The 19,709-nt window shown below is 38.3% G+C and overlaps 1 protein-coding gene across 21 annotated transcripts in view; it reads left to right on the top strand.

Annotated features, from left to right (window-relative positions):
- The window catches only part of DLG2 (discs large MAGUK scaffold protein 2), a 1,063,600-nt gene that overhangs the window by 711,918 nt on the left and 331,973 nt on the right, over window positions 1–19,709 (top strand). For all 21 annotated transcript variants that reach the window (XM_076328370.1, XM_076328369.1, XM_076328371.1 and 18 more), the window contains one exon: window positions 14,208–14,377. In XM_076328370.1, the coding sequence (XP_076184485.1) occupies window positions 14,208–14,377 (170 nt within the window). The remainder of the gene's footprint in view (window positions 1–14,207; window positions 14,378–19,709) is intronic.

Raw genomic sequence — 19,709 nt, 5'->3', positions numbered from 1 at the left:
TCAGGGAAGGCTTCTGGAGCGCCTGCCAGCCCCAGCGTCCTGCCCACCCTGCTGCCCACCCTCTGCGTTCCCCCTCCCCTTCCTGCCCTCTCCTGCCTACACTCAGCTGTCTGCTTCCTCTGCCGTCCCCTCGCCGTCATGAGCTCGCAATCAAACACAAACATTTAAACAAAAACATGGGCTTGTCGGGCCTACCAGCTGATCGATGGCTAACCGGGCGTTTGGCCACTGGCGGTGGACTTTATCTGGCAGGGCTGCTGGCCTGAATGACCTCACATTTGTGTCTGTTCTACACTATTTTAAATCTCTTGTTTTTAGTAAAGTCGTACTTGATTTCCAGTAAGTTAAGGTAGGAATCTCAGGTCTGATAAGTACAAAATGGTCTTTCATGGGTGGAGAAGTGTTTTGATTTGTGTTTTATACTGGTGTGTCTGGCAAAGGGAAGGGCTCATCCCCAACCCAGCAGCTTTACCTTGACATACATTTGTGTATCACAGTCCCTAACTCTGCTTGAAGACGATGTGACTTATGCTGGGGGGAGAGGAGTCTATCTTATACAGGGAGCATTTTAAAAGGAATAATGTGCGAAGTGAAAGATCATAAACTCTGTACAAGATTGTTACAGGTGTGGCTTACCTACCAAAAGAGAGTTAATTTGCCTTGACTTATGCTAACCAAGCAGTAACTGAAGGGTTGATGTCACAGAATATCATTTCATTATAAATGATTTAGAACAGCTGTACCACCAAAAGCATCATACAGCGACAGGATATCATTCTGCTTTCAGGATGTTTGTGATGAAGAAAAAAAGAAAAGGGAAAAAAAGGAGAGGTCCTCCTGTTACAGATGTACTTAGACTTGACTTTTCTAAAAGTTTATGCTTGAGTCTGCCTGTGTGCAAATTGAATGTGTGTTAGCTACTCCTCCCTCAACCTCATACAGCTACACCCTGTGAGATGAGCTACCATCAGCTAACAACTACTTCCCTTTCTCAAAGTGTGTGTAAGAAGGTGAGGCTCTTCTGGGAGGCATTAAACCAACTGGGGTTTTGCTTCGCTCCTCACTCTGCATTGGGTTTATCAGTGAAGCACCCTTAACCTCTATGAATTTGATCAGACACAAAAAGACTGCCACTTTTTTGTAGTGGGGTTGTTGGCTCAGCCTTCGAGTAGATATGTGAGAAATTTTAACTGAATGGTTTTTTTTTTCCCTAAGGTGAGGATGTAGAGAATGATATTTGGAGTTGATGTGGAACTTACCACTGTTTTTAGCTCCTGGATATTATTGACCATAAGGTTGCTTGAGGTCATCATGAGTAAATTTTAAGTAATACCAAGTCAATACCATGCAGTGAGCATTCATATATTTTATGAAACTTCAGTTTTACATAGCTTCAAATAATTATAATAATAAGGTCAAGTTATTGATTTTGAAATTAGTATTAGTTTTGAAATTTTAGTAACAAATTCACTCCTACAGCTAAGAGTTGCCTCAGATTAACTGCTTACCAAGGTTTTTTTTGGAAATCAATAATTTAAAATATAAATGCTTAGTGCATTTGGCAGTAGTAAATTTTTGAATGTTTTCAATATATGTGGTAATTTTATTTAAATTATACAGTTTCTTTATTTGACTTGTAATTGTTTAAATAAGCTATTTTTTAAGTCTCCCTTGCCCGGTGAGCATTTCTCAATGGAATGCTGGCTGCATCACTGCATAAAAAATTGCTATCTACAAATTTCAGGTCTAAAAAGACTTCGGAATACTATGCTAAAGCTAAGCAAACATTTTTTGATACAAAATGAGGTCCAAATTGCTTTTCAGTGGCAAAGGGAAAAGAGTAAATCAGGGCTTCCTTCATTCATAAAAGTAGTGGCAAAATCACCTTTCAGCTCACCTCTGGAGGGGAACCTGCATTCACCATCCTTCTCTCTCTGGGGAACATGAGCCCACATCTTCCAGAGGAATAATCAGACCATTAAACTGGCTATGAAATCAAAGTATTTTATTTTTTCCTTCCAAAGCTATTTCACTTCCTCAGAGACAAGTAGATGTTAGTTGGGTCAGAGCGACCTTAGTGAGCGTGCTGTTTTGAGAGTCAGGTAGAGGTTGTGGACCAGGGTCTCCTCTCTATGGATGTCCTGGGCACTGCTCAGCAGCGATCTTGCACGCACCTGCATTAGTTTCTATTGTTACAATTTCTGTAATATATTTAAAGATTTCATCAAGTCAAAGGAACAGGCAAAATTTCTTTCTAGTCTTGTGATTGAGGATGCTTTCCTGAATAATAGGAGGTTTTGACTGCAATTTAAGAAGAGCATTACATTATACAAAGTGCAACAGTTTCAGTGATGGACGCAGAGGTAGTTAAAATGTTTTTCTGGGAGATTATGTTGGATAATAAGACAGCAGACTGTTGTTTTGATTTTTGTTTCCCTGACTGTCTAACCTTTTATTTCATTCAATTTTATTTTAATTCAAAGCATATTAGAATGACATTTATTTTTGTCTTGACTGGAAAATTTATTCAGCATAAAACAATGTCATTTTTGTCAAGAAAAAACAATAAAAACAACTTTGACCTGAACTGCATTTTTTTCAGAGTTCAGTTATAAATCTGTGGGTGTTACAGCCAAGAGGCATTCAGATAGAAAGAAAGATGGGTGGTGGTATTTCCATCTCTGAAATTAAATTAGTGTTACCAGTAGTTCAGCTATATGCCTTTGGCTTCAAGAGTGTGTCTAGCAGGGCCTTATTTCTTATGATGAAAAATCAGTTATGAGATGTCAGAGATTATGTCCTGTTTCTTAACTACAGGATAGAAACAGAATGACCAGGGAGCAATGTTTGCTATCTCTTCTAATGAAAGGATTTGGGGACGTCAAATGAAACTAATAAGCAGCAGGTTGAAATATCCACAAGGAGGTATTTATTTAACTGGTAGCAAAGCCGTGGAATTCATTGACAGAGAACGCTGTGGATGTTAAAAGTTTATGTGGGTTTTGAAAGCGGTTAAACAAATTTGTGGAAGAAGAATCTATCCAGGGTTATGAAATGGAAAAAAAAAAAAAAGTATCTCTGACTCAGAGAAGTCCAGAGTCGTCAGCAGCTGAAAATGTATTCTGGATAAATATTGTGTTAATGCTTCTCCTTTACCATCTGGTAAAGGCCACTGTTGGAGAGAAACAGCAGGCTAGATGATTAGCCATAATCCTGGTCTGGATTATGGCTTCATACAGCTTTTATCTTTTCTGCGAGCGAACACCTTACTCCACACATTTTAGCTCCGATCTTCCCTACAGTGTGATCATTCAAGCAATAGGGGCAGCACTGTTTCCTTTAGGCAAAGGGCTTGATTTCTGGGTGAGCCGCCCGGCCCTCGGGGGGGATGCGGCCAGTGAGGTTCAGCTGGGTGGCTCCTGTGCAAGCCTGGTTGATGGTTGTCTTGCCTTGCTGCCTAGTTGTGTGTCTCTGCAGCAATCCTGCTGCCAGGGGTCCAAGGTCTCTGGTTTTAATCTATGGGAGAGGTTTTCGCACTACAGTGTTGTGACTGTTCTTTTCTCTTTTCTATTTTTATTCCTGTTGGTAACCATTAATGGGCCCCCTTTTGAAATCACTCACTGCACGGCAGGTTGTGCAGGGACTCAAGCTAGTACTAATTGAGCTCAACATTGCAGAGCTGCATTAATATGGCCTTTTACCTATGGTAATTGGCTGTAGACATACGGAAAACATCGATCGGAAATGGCCTCAAGTTGCGCCAGGGGAGGTTTAGATTGGATGTAAGGAAAAATTTCTTTACTGAAAGAGTGGTGAAACATTGGAACAGGCTGCCCAGGGAAGTGGTGGAGTCCCCATCCCTGGAGGTTTTTAAAAGACGTGTAGATGAGGCGCTTAGGGACATGGTTTAGTGGGCATGGTGGTGTTGGGTTGACGGTTGGACTCGATGATCTTAGAGGTCTTTTCCAACCTCAATGATTCTATGATTCTATGATTCTATGATCCAGGTGGATTTCCATGCTAGATCTACTCTGTCTGAGAGTGTCTGAGCTGGCTTGGATATTTCTGCATGGGATTTCACTGTGCCAATTTGATATAATATGAGCTGTCTTTGGCGACAGACTCTCTTGGATTCTAGATGTTAGCTTGGTGGGTATTTTCAACCAAGAGGTGTATATAAACACTGCCAAACAAACAGACACCCTGTGATAAAGGCACACTGCCTAAAAGGGTAAAAGGATCTGTTCAGTGTGACAGAAAGTGTTAACTGAAGGAGAGCCCCAGCCTTGCCCCAGGAAGTTCTCAGAACTAGGCTAGAATGCAGAAATGATCCAAAGTATTTTAAACAACAGATAAACTGCTTTTTAGCCAAGTTTGTGCCTGGAGTGAAGTCTTACAGCTGAGTTTAAGACCTTTAAAAAAAAAAAAAGGCAAATGCTAATGTGTCCTCTATTGAAACTGTGAATAGGAACGTAATCGAGCTTCTAAATATATTTTTTTCTAACAGTTTAAAGGCTGCAGGGACTTTTCCATTCCTAATTATATAGTGCAGTATGCTGTCTGTTTCTGACTTGCAACTTCAAAAATAGAAATTAGTCATAAATGAAAGATAGGGAGAGGGGTAAAGAGACGCTGTGTATGATAAAGAGCTGCTCCACTAATATTTTTACTGATATTGTTACCAGTTGCTTGTGTTTCAAATTCAATTATTATTATTATGCAGACTCTTTAATACATTGACATTTCATTAAGATGGCTGTTGCTTTTAAAAAAATCCATAAGTAACTAAAGCAGTAGTGAAGGACAATAAATGTAAATGTCTTAATGACAGTTCTGTAGCTGTGCTGGTTGTGTCCTGGGTCTCAGCAAGGTCATGTCATTAACAGGATATGGAAGAACACGGTCATTTCAGACAATAATACGTTCTGAAATTCAGAAGTATTTTCTGAAATCTGAATTATTCCCTGACAATTTGGGCTCCAGTCTCTGTTCTGGAAGTAAAATAAAGCTCAAAGTCCTCTGGTAGCACACCTGCAAGTCACGCTGGTGTGACCTTAAGGCCTCCTGGATGTGATCTGAAATTTTTGACTGCATTGCAGTAGGCATTTCTACCTCCTAAACCATCTCTGGACTCCTGGTATACAAAGGAGGAATTTCCTTTGTCCTTTTTGCTTTCTCATGCAACCGTCTGGAGGACAAGGACTAGGACTTCATGCTAGTGGGTCCTGGATGTGGGAATCAGAAAAGTGACTGAGACACTTCACCGATCCGGAGGGAGTGAGCTGAATCCACGTGTGCAGGCTTTTTCTGCTGCTCCTCTGCTTCTTTTGCATTCTGCCATTTAGGCAGGAGCACGCTAGAGATCAACTTTCACTTGGAAAGATAGGTGGCTCTTTTCTATGCCAAAAGCACTGCAAAAATTCAAAGGAGTGAACAGTGGACTGTGTGGGTAACTAACACAATTTCAGGTCACCCTCCAAAACCTCGTGCCGGCAGCTGTGGGCTGAAGGCTGGTGGTATGCTGAAGAACAGACTGGGTTTCCATTATATTGTAGTAAAACCTACACATTACTTAAATCAAAAAGATTTGTAGGATTTTTTATTTCAGTCTCTGGGCTGAAAATCAAGCCAGTTGCTGGTGTCAATTATGAGGTTGCAGAAGCACGGCACCAGGCTTAAACGAGCACACCCTGCTTTTCGGCAAGACTTGTTATCTCAGCCATGCTCCAGCCTTCAGGCTCCGGACTGCCAACACACCGAAACTGGTTTGCCAGTACAGGTGGAGAAAGCATCCACCTGGGTGTATTTGCTTACAGGAATGCTGTGCAAGAGTTTAGTTCCCATCTTTGCACACACACAAACACTCACACAGCACAACCTTTGTGCATGGTGGAAATGTTTGCCCATCATCTCTCACTCCTGAAGACTGGTTACGATTGTGAACGCAGCCAGGAAAAGGCAGGGAGCTGCTTTTGTTGGTTATCTATCATTTATGCTGAGTATGCCTAGAGGCTGCACTGAGGGATAGTCCCTGTTTGAGATGAGCCAAGAAGGTGTAGACTCTCCTCGGAAAAGTTTATTTAGACTGTAAACAGGAGATAAAGGAAGCGGGACGCAGGTGGGATTTTAATCCTCTATTTGAAGATTATGAAAAAAGTTCAGTGACCTGCTCAAGGTTGCACAGGAAGAGTTGGGGTGGCACCAGGCCAGCATTTTGGGGGATAATATATTTTCTTTTTTTTTCAATTTATTTCATTGTAATAGAATAATGCCACTTGCTAAAGAATTCAGAAGGTTGAAGGATTTTTTTTTTCTCTCAGAAATGCAACATTTTGGTTTTAGTCCTTATTTACTTTCCTCAGAACCAAAGACAATTCTGCTCTTACTAGAAGCATAGGTTAGATTCAGACAGTGCCTTCATGTTAAATACAGCTGGGTTACCATTTTATTGTACCAATATTTGCACAAATATTTAAATCAAAATCACTCCTAGGATTTCAGATTTTTATTAAGTTCAGCTCAAATTCTGCTGTCATTCATACATTATCCCCTCCCTCAAATCATAACTTTTATCAAGTTTATTTTCAGCCAGTAACCATTTTATGAGATATTTGGAATTTCATTATAAAACACATAATTGTCAGATTTTGAGTTAGGATTGGCTGGTACCTTCATCAGACATTTTCATAAACACTAGATCCTCTCTAGCTTCCAGAAATAGCCAGAAATTTTCTTCTACCACTAAGTTTTATCCCTTTATTTTTAAATTGAACATAGCAGTAGTTTTATACTACTTTACAATGTCAGCAAGGGGCCTGAGGGTATATGTGAATTTGCTACAGAAATTGGATCATGTGTCTAAGGATCATTATACGTAAGGAAACAGTATGCCCTATGGTACATACATATCATTGGCATTTAGTTTTAGCTCTATATTCTGTAACTGGAAAAACAGATCTGAAGACTGCTGTAGTAAATTTGAGATCCTTTATTCTGAATTCTTAGTTGAAATTCAAAAAAATAATAATTTATTCCTCTTGGAAAGAAATTATATGGAACAGAACCAATAATTACATTTTTTATCCTTATATGCTGCAAATTTTACTTATTATGGGATAGGAAGGGTGTGTATAGATTTAAAAAAAAAAAACTAGGGGAGAGAGAGGTAGTCTTCCCTAACTAATGGACTAGACTGATTCTCCTAGGGTCAGATAATGTGTTTATATTATTATTCGCTGATTTCTTGAAGAAAGGACAATAATCAGTCCTTTCAGCTTGTCACCTATAATCTTGTGTTCCTGGTTAAAGTGCTGTGTTCTTGTAACTTCTGGAAGAAAACATCAACCCTTTTATAGGGAAACTTTGGCTAAAATGGTTAGACAAAGCAGGAGCAACGGAACGGACTGGAAGTCTAATGCTTCTCTCTCTTACTTATGTTGTCTACCTGATACCTCCATGCTGATATATGAAGGTATATATCCCCCTGATATATTCCATAGATTTGCACTGATTCTCCCTTAATAACAGCATTTTCACCTTGATTTCTAAGCTTCAATTAAAGAATAAATAAAGTCCATATCAATTTAAGCCTTTCTGAGAAGGCAGCTAAAAAAAAATTAGATTTGCTAAGAAATAATATATTAACGTTGGCCATTCTGCAATAGAAAGCATGGTAACTGTATTTGTGAGAAGCAGGGCTGTCCCATTAATAGATTGCCAATTAGTCTGGAGGTGTCTGGGTGATAACTAAGACCCGTGGATTACTGCAGCTTTTAGTGTCATGACATTGTCCCATGTAGCACAGATCATTCCCTTGTTCTTGAGTCCACAGTTGGTTCCAACTGTCTCTTTTATGGAGCTGCAAGTGGGCTAATGCATCTTGCCAGGACCATTTGGTCTTCTGGGGCTCTTTGCTGCCATACTAGGCTGCTTTGGGTTTCTCTCCAGGGCACCATATTGCACAGAACAAGTGAACAGAATGATCATTACCAGTTGTTGCCTACTATAGTTCTAATAAGGATTGTACTCGTCTTATGACTTGACTGAAGCAGTTATCAGCTTGTCGTGGTTTAACCTCAGTCGGCAACTGAGCACCACACAGCTGCTCACTCACTCCCGCCCCACGGTGGGATGGGGGAGAGAATTGGAAGAGTAAAAGTGAGAAAACTCATGGGTTGAGATAAAAACAGTTTAATAATTGAAATAAAATAAAATATAATAATAATAATAATAATAATAATAATAATAATAATAATAATAATATATACAAAGCAAGTGATGCACAATGCAATTGCTCACCACCCACCGACCGATGCCCAGCCAGTCCCCGAGCAGCGGCCCCCCCGGCCAGCTTTCCCCAGTTTATGTACTGAGCATGACGTCCCATGGTATGGAATGTCCCTTTGGCCAGTTTGGGTCAGCTGTCCTGGCTGTGCCCCCTCCCAGCTTCTTGTGCCCCTCCAGCCTTCTCAGTCGGTAGAGCATGGGAAGCTGAAAAGTCCTTGGCTAGTGTAAGCATTACCTAGCAACAACTAAAACATCGGTGTGTTATCAACATTGTTCTCATCCTAAATCCAAAACACAGCACTGTGCCAGCTACTAGGAGGAAAATTAACTCTATCCCAGCTGAAACCAGGACACAGCTTTTTGAGGATGTCTGCACAGTTTCTTGAAAACAGTAAACATGAAACTCAGATGAAGGTAGTCAGGTTTAGAACAAATTTGGAATAAGCCCTTAAAGAGTAGTATTTTTCCTTAATTAATCCAATCCCTTATTTGCTTTGAAGATAGCAACAACTATTGGTAAACCTATGTGTCCCTGACCTTCCCCCTAAACGGCAAAATCTCTATCATATTTCTTGTATCAGTTGTAACTGTCTTGGCATGATTATAACGTGTTCTATATTTTACAATTCAGGGTCCTTCATATCTGAATTATTCTACAAAAGTCTTGTAGAATATATCCATTTTGTTAAAGTATTTAGATGAGCCGGCGAGCCATGGGAACAGCTGCCTAACTCATTTTAACTCGGCCGTTACCTGCATGTGTGATTCTACAGACTTGAATAAATTTAAGTATATGCACAACGCTAAGTCCCCATTTAAGTATTTTGGCTAAAATAGAAATAGGATCACTTATACCTCAAAAATTAACCAGAAACTTATATGCTGTGCTGAACTGAGATATGAAGTCCCTCTTTTTCCAAGGAAACAATAGCATGAACATTGCTTTTAGGCTTATGTTCTTTTAAAATACAGAACATATTTTCATCCTTTTTTTTTTTTCCACATGGCAAATACTTCTAATCACATGTTGTTCTTCATTGAAATATGAGTAAATTTAGTCAAGAACTCTATGAACCTGTATCATCAGCAGATGCTGAGATTATTTTGTTAAATCTTAGCAATTAAAGTTCTACATCTTAAGAATAATTTTTAAGACTTCTTTTTGTATAGAATTAGATAAAATAGAATTTCGTCTAGTTTCTTAATTTTTGCATGTCATCAGCCATAGCTGATGCAACTTCCTTTTCTGCTTTCTCTCTCATTAGAACTTTTTATAATTCATTAGAAATTTTTACAATTTTTTTCAATTTTAAAAAATAACTACAGATAGACCTTACTCAAAGAAGTATATGGCATTAAGGTTTACAAGTGGAATGGTAATAATTTAAAAGTGCTGAGACTGTTACATAAATGCTTTAATATTTAACAAAATATATTTATGGTATTTTATTGTGGAAACAAAAAGTCTTCTTGGAAGAATTTTCCTCCTGCCTGGATTTTTTTGTGTTGAATTACTGTAGGTATTGGTGAAACTATAGGGATCTCTTTTGTTGGATTTGGTATGACTACCTTGGATTATGAGGCAGATCTTCTGTTTGGCACAGGCCCGAAACTGTGCCTGAAACTAACTTCTGCATATAGTGTATACCCACCTACGGGCCTTAGGAGGATTTTGAGATAAATGGAGAAAGGAATCCATGAATCAATTGGAATACACTTTTGCCGTATAGTTGTCACACGAATATCTCAATGAACCTGGGAAAATACATTGGAGAGCTGTTTGCAAGGGCAAAATAATTTTGTCCCTAAGTGGTGAGACCGTACACTTGATCATCTGAAAGAATTTTCTCAAGCTGGATTTACTGACTTTTTTTGCTATTATTATTTTAGGTTTATATTGTTACGGCATTTATAGGTCACTAAAAGAGCAGAGTTCTAACAGAGTAGGAACTGTACTGTAAAAGTTTAAATAGAAGGAAAAAGTATCCCAAGCCCACCGTCACAGACTTCTGTCTTTAGATAATAACAACTATGCCAAGTATTGGCCCTGAAAACATTCTGAATAGATTTAAAGAGAAAAATATGACATCACAGTCTGTATGTTCAGATGTTGCTTCAGCTTTCTTGTTTTATTCTCTTCTCTGAAATTCTCTTATTTTTTAATGAATAATGATTTGTTTTTATCTTCCAAGTGCTCTATGTTTCTATATTTAAAAAAGATTCTGGTGTTTCTAGATTAATAATAATCATAGAATCATTTAGCCATTATTTAAGGGTAGAGTCATCTCACCACCTTACGTCATTTCTTTCATTGCACCACGGACCTGCTGTTTTAGAGGTCTGAATATTCTCAAAGAATATTTGTAGACCTCTGAGATCATTGTGTTCTGTTGATTTAGTACTGGGTCAGCATGCCCTCCAAAAAATTGTGTTAAAGCCCGAAGAACACTATAGGCACATATATATGTGCACACTTTTATGCGTGTGCATGTATGTTCTTGAATATTGTATTTCTTTTATTTATGAAAACTAAAAAACTCATATCTCTGTTTGTGAGGGAGAAAAAAAGCCTACAGGTTCAGAAGGTATAGCTGGATATCTAGCACTGGATGTGTTCGTCGTAGCAGACTGGGTGGGATAGTTGTTGTCCTGCTACTTCTGCACTGACAAAGTTTGTATTTGTGTACAAACAAAATACTTTGTATGAAAGTATTTCTATTGCTGGATCAGCTTTGTATTCTCTCACTCTTACATTCATCCTACATTAGCAGTATTAATCTGTGTATGTTTTATTAAAGATAGTCTTACTGTTTTAAAGTACATAACTCTAAAAGGCCAAATTTTAGACACTAAGGTGAGATTTCTGTTGGAGTGTAAATGTCCTTTTCCAAAGGGTCTTGTTTTTTCAGTAAATGGAGGTGTGTGGCTTACTGATTTTGGCAAGTTAGTTCCATGTCGTTTATTGACTTTCTCCAAAAGACATGCTTTTTCCCTTAACAGAAGGCATCGCCAGAGCCTTTATGAGAGGTTTTAGGTAGATAGGGTTATCTAGTAATATCAAAATTTGTCAATGCAGGGCACAGAGTATATGAAAACAAAATAAATGTAATTCTCCTTTTCAGTGTTTTTATAATCTTTTCCCAACTTCTCATCTTCATAACCATCCAATGGTTAGGATCCTATCGTTTGTTTGTTAAGCATGGTACAACCAATTGTATTTCAGATCTGACAACAATAAGAGTCATAAATTTGACAAGAATCAGATACTGAGTGGCGTCCCACAGGGGTCCATATTGGGACCGGTACTGTTTAATGTCTTCATCAATGACACAGACAGTGGGATCGAGTGCACCCTCAGCAGGTTTGCAGATGTCACCAAGCTGAGTGGTGCGGTCGACATGCCAGAGGGACGGGATGCCATCCAGAGGGACCTGGACAAGATCCAGAAGTGGGCCCGTGTGAACCTCATGAGGCTTAACAAGGCCAAGGGCAAGGTCCTGCACCTGGGTCGGGGCAACCCCCGGTATCAATACAGGCTGGGGGATGAAGGGATGGAGAGCAGCCCTGCCGAGAAAGACTTGGGGGTACTGGTGGATGAAAAGCCGGACATGAGCCAGCAATGTGCGCTTGCAGCCCAGAAGGCCAAGCGTGTCCTGGGCTGCATCCAAAGCAGCGTGGCCAGCAGGTCGAGGAAGGGGATTCTGCCCCTCTACTCTGCTCTGGTGAGACCCCCCCTGCAGTACTGCGTCCAGCTCTGGGGTCTTCAGTACAAGAAAGACACAGACCTGTTGGAGCGGGTCCAGAAGAGGGCCACGAAAATGATCAGGGGGATGGAACACCTCTCCTCTGAAGAAAGGCTGAGAGAGTTGGGGTTGTTCAGCCTGGAGAAGAGAAGGCTTTGGGGAGACCTTATTGCAGCCTATCAGTACTTCAAGGGGGCTTATAAAAAAGATGGGGGCAAACTTTTTAGCAGGGCCTGCAGCGACAGGACAAGGGGGAATGGCTTTAAACTAAAGGGGGGTAGATTTAGATTAGATCTAAGGAAGACATTTTTTACACTGAGGGTGGTGAAATGCTGGCACAGGTTGCCCAGAGAGGTGGTGGATGCCCCATCCCTGGAAACATTCCAGGTCAGGTTGGACGGGGCTCTGAGCAACCTGATCTAGTTGAAGATGTCCCTGCCCATGGCAGGGGGGTTGGACTAGATGACCTTTAGAGGTCCCTTCCAACCCAAACTATTCTATGATTCGATGATTCTATATAGTGATATTAACAGAAAGACTGGCAGCTTAGACATAATCACTATCTTTCTGAGTGGGAAGCACTAGCAGGATGTATTCATGCTTTATTTAAAAGAAAAAAGCAATTTGTATTAGAGCACTTGTTAATTTAACAGCCAAACCACACAATTAAACATTTGGAAAATTAATACTTCTGGCATTGAAGGAAAGCAGCAAACCCAACCATTGAATGAAAACTGGAGACTTTGCAGTACGGTACTTTTTGTCAGAAGGGAAGTACCAATTTTGTGACCTTTCCAAGTTCGACCAGTTGTCAGATAAAGGCTGCTATCAACATTTTCCCCTGGAAATGTTTTTCCAAAAGGCTGATAACACAGAAAGTGTTTGGTTTCAAATAGTTGTGGTCTTTTTGTTGTTTTGCTTTGTTTTGTTTTTTAAAAAAACAGCAGCACAAGAACATAACAAAAATCTATCCTAAATTCTCAGAGTTCAGATACGCTTTTGGTGAAGCTTCATTCTCTTTCATGTGCTAAGACTCCTGAGCAGTAGCCAGCTCAAGTGTTCTCTTGCTGTAAAGAGTAACTTTCGATGCTTGATCTTTATGTATAGAAACACAGCGGAAATGGGAATATTTTTAGCAACCCATATTTTCTTCACTGATTGTCCTTTCAGACATGCAGAAGAACACATTCATTTACATATGCCTTTTTCTTCTGGAACCAAAATACTTAGAGGCATCTCATAATAAATGTACTTCACGAAAGAACAATAGAGTCTCAATTCATCTAGTCTTTGGAATTTGCTCTTCTCACTTGCTTTCATTTGCAAAGAAAGGATGGCCCAGTAGTTATGTTATTAGCCTGCTGCTTTGGAGATGGGTTTTAGTGCTCTCAAGGTGTAGATTTCCTTTCCAACTTGGACAAATCTGTCAGATCAGGAGAATACTACTCCATCAAACCAGGACATTTTGACGGTGAATATATTAGTTCATCCTCAGATGATGTAGTAAACATCCAAAGTAAGAATATGAGGGAATTTTATTAATATTTTATGAAAAATAGATGCTATTACCACACAGTAGGTCTACAGTCAGTGGTGAAAACATAAGCAATGAAATTTACTCAAATTATTTAGCATGAAACATTCTCTCTTAAATTGTATGCTTTTTGTAGGACAGCATTTTTACTTTGATAACTTAGAATTCTTTGGCTCTGATGAATAAATATGAAAGATTTAAGGAGGTATTGGAATGATTACTGGTCTCTCTGTACTAAATTAAATCAACTGATTTCCTTAAGAGCAACTGTAGTCGTGATAGCATGCAGCATGAATGTTGTAACTCGATTATATTGTTTAGTAAAAGGTACTTTAATGAAGTCTGTAAAGACAAGTTGTTTATTACTCATTTCTATCACTCTGTGGATCCAACCCCAATTTATGAAGGAGGATGGTAGGTGTAGGTGATTAGGCAGACTTTAGTTTGAATCAGGTATGTCTTTTGGAGGGACTAAGTGTTCTGTTTCCGTCTCATTGCTGATGAGGCGTATTGCATTAAGTCTGTCGTCTGGCAGACTTCCCAATGAAGCGTTCTTCGTTTTACAGCACTACTGACAAAACTCTGTTTGGTCCAAAATAACAGCTGAAGCATTTAGTATCTATGGTTCTTTGTTTTTCTTGTAGGGTCAACGATTGCATCTTGCGAGTGAATGAGGTCGACGTGTCAGAAGTCTCACACAGCAAAGCCGTGGAGGCCCTAAAAGAGGCTGGCTCCATAGTACGATTGTACGTTCGTCGAAGGAGACCTATTCTGGAGACCGTGGTAGAGATCAAGTTGTTCAAAGGACCTAAAGGTAAATACAAAAATGAAAACACATTTTAAACTTGATGCATAACCTCTCTTGTAGCTCAAATGGCATCTGAATTTGTTGATTTGTTAACTGGTTGACCTGTCAAATACTGAAATGCAGTTAATTTAGGCTGGTAGAACTTGAATTCATGGTTGCATGTCTCTTCCTGAAAGAAAAGAATTCAAGGAGTTGTGGTTTGTTTCACTTGATGTTTACTGTAGAGATGGCTTGTTACCTCCCAAAGAAATGCAAGATGCAGGGACATTATGCTTTACATTGGCAGCACATATACTGGTGCTGTTGAATACAGAGTTTCTGAATTCTCCCTTTTTTCAGAAGGCTTTATGATTATCCAACTTATCCCTTCTACTTTCATGTTAATGGTTTCTTCCACAGTTATCTTTAGAACAAGAAGACAAGAATACTAACTTACCCATATATGTAGAAGAATTTTATCTTATCCTTCAACAAAATTACATGGAAGTCTAGCATGAAACCTTCACTGACGTCTAAATCAGCTTTACCACTTCCAGCAGAACCTTCTGGTTACAGAAAAAAAAAACCAAATTCCTTTCTAGAAGCACTAGTACAAATTGTGAATATTATATTTTCACCTTTCCTTTTGCAAAAAAAAATTATTTTCAGAAGTGTTATTTTTAACAAATTTCATTTTATTGTTTTTCCTGCCTGAAATTTCCCTCTGGCTACTCTATTTTTCTTCATAGCTAATTTCTGGGCAAAGAAAATGGATATTTTCACAGTACATGAGAATAGAATGTACAGCAGTAGATTTTTGGATCCATAATAATTATTTCATAAGCAAGTCTTTAATTAATGGTATATACATGAAATGAAGACATTTGCGTGTCTTTTAATATATGCCATGCACATGAAATTATTCTACCTGTTTCATCTACAGTGAATAACCTGTCGCTTTTTCAGTGGTTTCCCTTGCATCTCATCTCATGTGAATATCACAGTATGCTTCTACATAGTTTTTTATACCAATAACGGAGTATATTTGTTTCTAATACACTTGGAATTGTTGAGATTATCCATTCATAGTAAGCAAAGACAGTGCACTGGTTTCAATATTGCATAATACCTCTTCTGTGTATATCATGGTTATTTGACACAGCAGTATATTCATCATCCTCTACCCTTGACGAACAGTAAGATACATTTAAACATGCGTCTGAAGGTAACCCCCCAAAAGTCTGGATTCTTGTGGTCAATTACAATGCTAAATTGACTTTCTAATAGAAAAGCATCTCTAATGAGATTTTGCACGTGTATGAACTAGAATAGTAGTACAGGCAGCAGTGTTTTTAAAGCTTTGGAATTAAACTAAGTGTGTGATATGATAGTCATTTTGAGTAACCTAAGGCTAAAGAAACAAAAATTAACATATCCTTTCAGGTTGTGATGAAACAGTAAAAATTATTTGTCGTGACCAAATTTGTGCTGCATTGTGGAAATGGACAAGAGAGGCAATCATTATCTAATAACGTTCTTGCATCATGTTTGTTTTGATTGTATGCCTGAAACTATTTATTTTTACATTTATTTTCATAAAAGAGAGTGGATACCAAAAAGGTGCCTTTTATGACAAGCTAAAGAAGCTTTGCTGCTTAGTGCTACAAACATGAATTTTGTAGCTATTTTCTTACATGAAGTTTACTACAGATATGTGCTATAAACAGTGAATTTTATTGTTAAGCTGAATATCTTTTTTAGATTTTCTCTTCAATATTATAGAAATAAGTTAACTGGAAACTTGGATTTAAAATGTTGATGGGCTAGTTCTTTCAAAAGCCAGGTTTTTTATCTTTATAATTTAGGCAGTAAGGAAGCATACCCTTGTATGCTTTCTATACTCCACAGATGAAAAAAGCAGAATGAAGAAAATAGGTTATAGATTGGTTGGAAATCTTATCGATACTAATTAAAATATATCTGTAGCAGTTTTCCTTTTGAATTTTTCAAAATCTTCCATGAAAAATAAACTGTTGAGAGGCATCAAACTCATGGCAGAATTTGAGAATAAAACCTGTGAATCTTGACTGTAGGCTTCAGTGCTAGTCACTCGTGATGTTTATCTACTCATATTTCAGGTGATTTATCTGTGAACTGCTCTTTCACACCATTACTATAAAGTGTAAGAACAACTTAATATTTATATACACAATGTTTCTTACTTCTCAGGGTGAAAATGGGACGTTTTGGTGTCCAGAGCAGGACTGAAAATCAGCGTGGTAGTTCCCACACCATTCCTTCCTTCCTACTTGCAAAGTGAATAAAGAAAATGAATCTGGTTTTTAGACAAGAAGGCTGTTCCATGCTAAACTTGGAGTAGCAAATATCTTTTCAGCTGCTTCTTTTCCTGTCTGTCTCTGTCAGTATATAACGCAGTATATACAGAGTTTATTTCTCACGGTGTTGAGAATTTACCTCATGAAAGCAAGTCTTGGCTTCCGTAATACCATGTAAGCTGAGAGATCACTAGCTTGCCTGTGTATGCGTAGTAGATCATATCTTTCAGCACTTGAAGGTGATAAAGAAGGAAATTTGCAAGGCTTTTTATATAAATATTCTTTTAATTTCATCTGATGTATTCAGGATGAGGGCTTTTACAAGCTATGAGTCCATAAAGGTTAGATGTTAATTTTTCTAGCTAGCAACCACCATATAAAAGACATAGGTTAATTTTGAAAATCTATTTTGAACATAAGTGAAATATGCATTGCGTAGCAATGGCTTTGGGCATGTGGCAGGGGAAAGGTCATGGTAGTGTGCTGCCAAGTGGTCCCTTTTGAATGCAGATCCCGTGCAATTGTTCCTGCTGCTTTACAAAAAAGCTGTCCTAGCATCATATGTGCTAAAAGGCCATGTAACCCTTTAACTTGACTTTTGGGAAAAAAGGTAAACAAAGGCACAAATGAGTTGTGTGATAGAAAAATCAAGGTTTCAAACTGAAACCAGAACTGCAGCTGTGTAGGTATTTAAAGCTGTGCAGGTATTTAAATCAGTTTGCCACACCTGATTGATAATATTGGCTGATGTCTATAGTCTTGAAGGTAATTGCTAACTGTGATCATTGCAGGATCTTCCTCTCTTTCACGTGCTCGGGAGATTCTTTTGTATGTCTCTTCAGTCAGACATACCATTTTAGTGATTGTTTGGCTTTGCACAGCATTTAGTAGTAAACAGTAGGTGTTTTCTTTCAGTCACTCTCAGGACACTGCAGGTTTTAGCAGCCAGTGTCTTTGCAGTGGCTGAGGGCTGTAACAGAGGAAGGATATACAAGGAGCTTTCTTATTGAAAATCAATACGATTTAGACACTACTGAAAATCCTGTCCTTAAGTAATATGCTTTTCTTGCTCTGTATTGAAACATGACAAGACTAACAGTGATGAGAATGGATTGCATACATTGCAGTATCTGCTCCTGGGGAACAAACATGCAGACATTCAAAACAAAGCAATTTAATGGTGGTATTTGGCTTGTAATATAACTTGTGTATTACCTTCCTATAAGACCCTGCTGCAAAGAACTGTGTATGAGCAGTGAATTACAAACTTCAGTCACTATTCAGAGATTACAGTGCTCAAACCCATTCGATGGCATTTGACTGGAGGATTTTAAACCAAAGGAATTCCACTGGCCTCTGGAATTTTCATGCTGTCCTATCACACTGAAAATCTACTTTTTACTAAAACCAGAAGTATTGAGTAGTATGCTTGATGTAAGATTAGTTATAGAAACTAAACTTAATTTTTTTTATTTCATTTTTTAGAGTCAGCCAGAAAAAATAGATTTCTACCATTGTAGAAAATTTCTGACATTTAGAAACTTAGTTAAACACAGAGGTTGTATAATATTTTACCTACCAATACCTAACTGATAATTTAAGCTCTGATATTATATACCAGAAGAAAAAAAAAATGCAGAAAATAATGATTCCAGCAAATACAGCAGTGTTGGATCACATAGTAAACTTCTGACCTCAATTCTATAGGAAATGTGACATCTTAAAAGACAACACAGCTGGAGGAATGAAGTTTAGGGTATGTGAAGCAGAACAGCTGAGTACCAGGAAACTTGAGAGGAGAAATGGCAGACTTAAAAACACCCAAGAAAGGAACAATATAAAGGATAGCTGATTCTGCCATCTGGATATTCTGATGGCATGAGCACAAAGTCATAAAGAAACAGGATTAATTTCCCACACCCTTCATGACAGTAACTATCATTACAACGTTTGAACTGCGTCTGAATCTTGCAGTGATGGCTAGAGCTGCCCTTTTGTTCACTGTATTTTAGACAGAAGAGCTCTGGACAGATCGGCAGCTATGTCTCTTTTCTGTTGTCTGTAAGCATGCTTTTTTCTCATTCCTGGTGAATTCAGCCAGTGATACATTCTGATCAGGTTCACCCCACGCAGCTTCGGGCACTTAACAAAAGATATTTGGGGGCACTTATTCCTCTACTCTTTTCTGCTCTCAGAATTAGGGCCATATCAGGACTTTTCCTTTAATCCATTTGGGGTGTTATTATGTTTTGGGGCTCTAAACTAGAAATTAATGCATCTGTTAAGCACTGTTCAGCCCAATTCTGTATCTCTCTCTGGATAGCTATCCTCCTTAATTTTCTTCTTAATCAGCAAAGACTAAGCCCCTAAACTGGGCATCTCAATAAATACTCAAAAATAAGATGGGGTGAATACAAAGGGTGTAATACACATTTATTTTTTGAATTATGTATATCCATCTAAATGTTAGATGAAGTCATTGGGCATAACCAGTTCCAGAGTTTCCATTTCATTGTTTTCTGTGCTGGCCTGAAGCGACTATGCAGCATGTGGTAGATTTCCTTTTCACACAACTATTTGTTTTATTCTTGATGACACTGAATAAAGTCACTGGGTAGTAATGAAGCTTTCTTACTATACTAAGAAAAGAATCAGTATGTTTTAAGTAGTATATTTTTTAACCCAATGATTAGTTATGGAAGTTTCTTGAGAAGACGCAGAGATTTTCACCATCAATATAAGGTATGATTTCACTGTAGATTTACCTTGATTTGTTACTGAAATGTTCTCTACTCCATTACTGTCTATAGTTTCATAGAAGTTCATACTTCTGTTTCATATAAGTTGACATACTTTAGTTTGGATTGATGGCTTTATTGGAAAAATCTTGTGTTCTGTTGCATAGATAGCATCCCAGCTTGCAGTGACAACTGAAATAGTCAAAAAAGTACGGTAGAATTATGTGTATTTTAAATTGTCTACTAAAAAAGTGTTCAATTCAGAACAGCAGAATAGAGGGGGGT

Source organism: Aptenodytes patagonicus, chromosome 1 (assembly GCF_965638725.1).
Source record: "Aptenodytes patagonicus chromosome 1, bAptPat1.pri.cur, whole genome shotgun sequence".
In the NCBI taxonomy this organism is placed as follows: Eukaryota; Metazoa; Chordata; class Aves; order Sphenisciformes; family Spheniscidae; genus Aptenodytes; species Aptenodytes patagonicus.
Note: the sequence above shows the minus strand (reverse complement) of the source record. Positions and strands in the feature narration are given on the sequence as shown.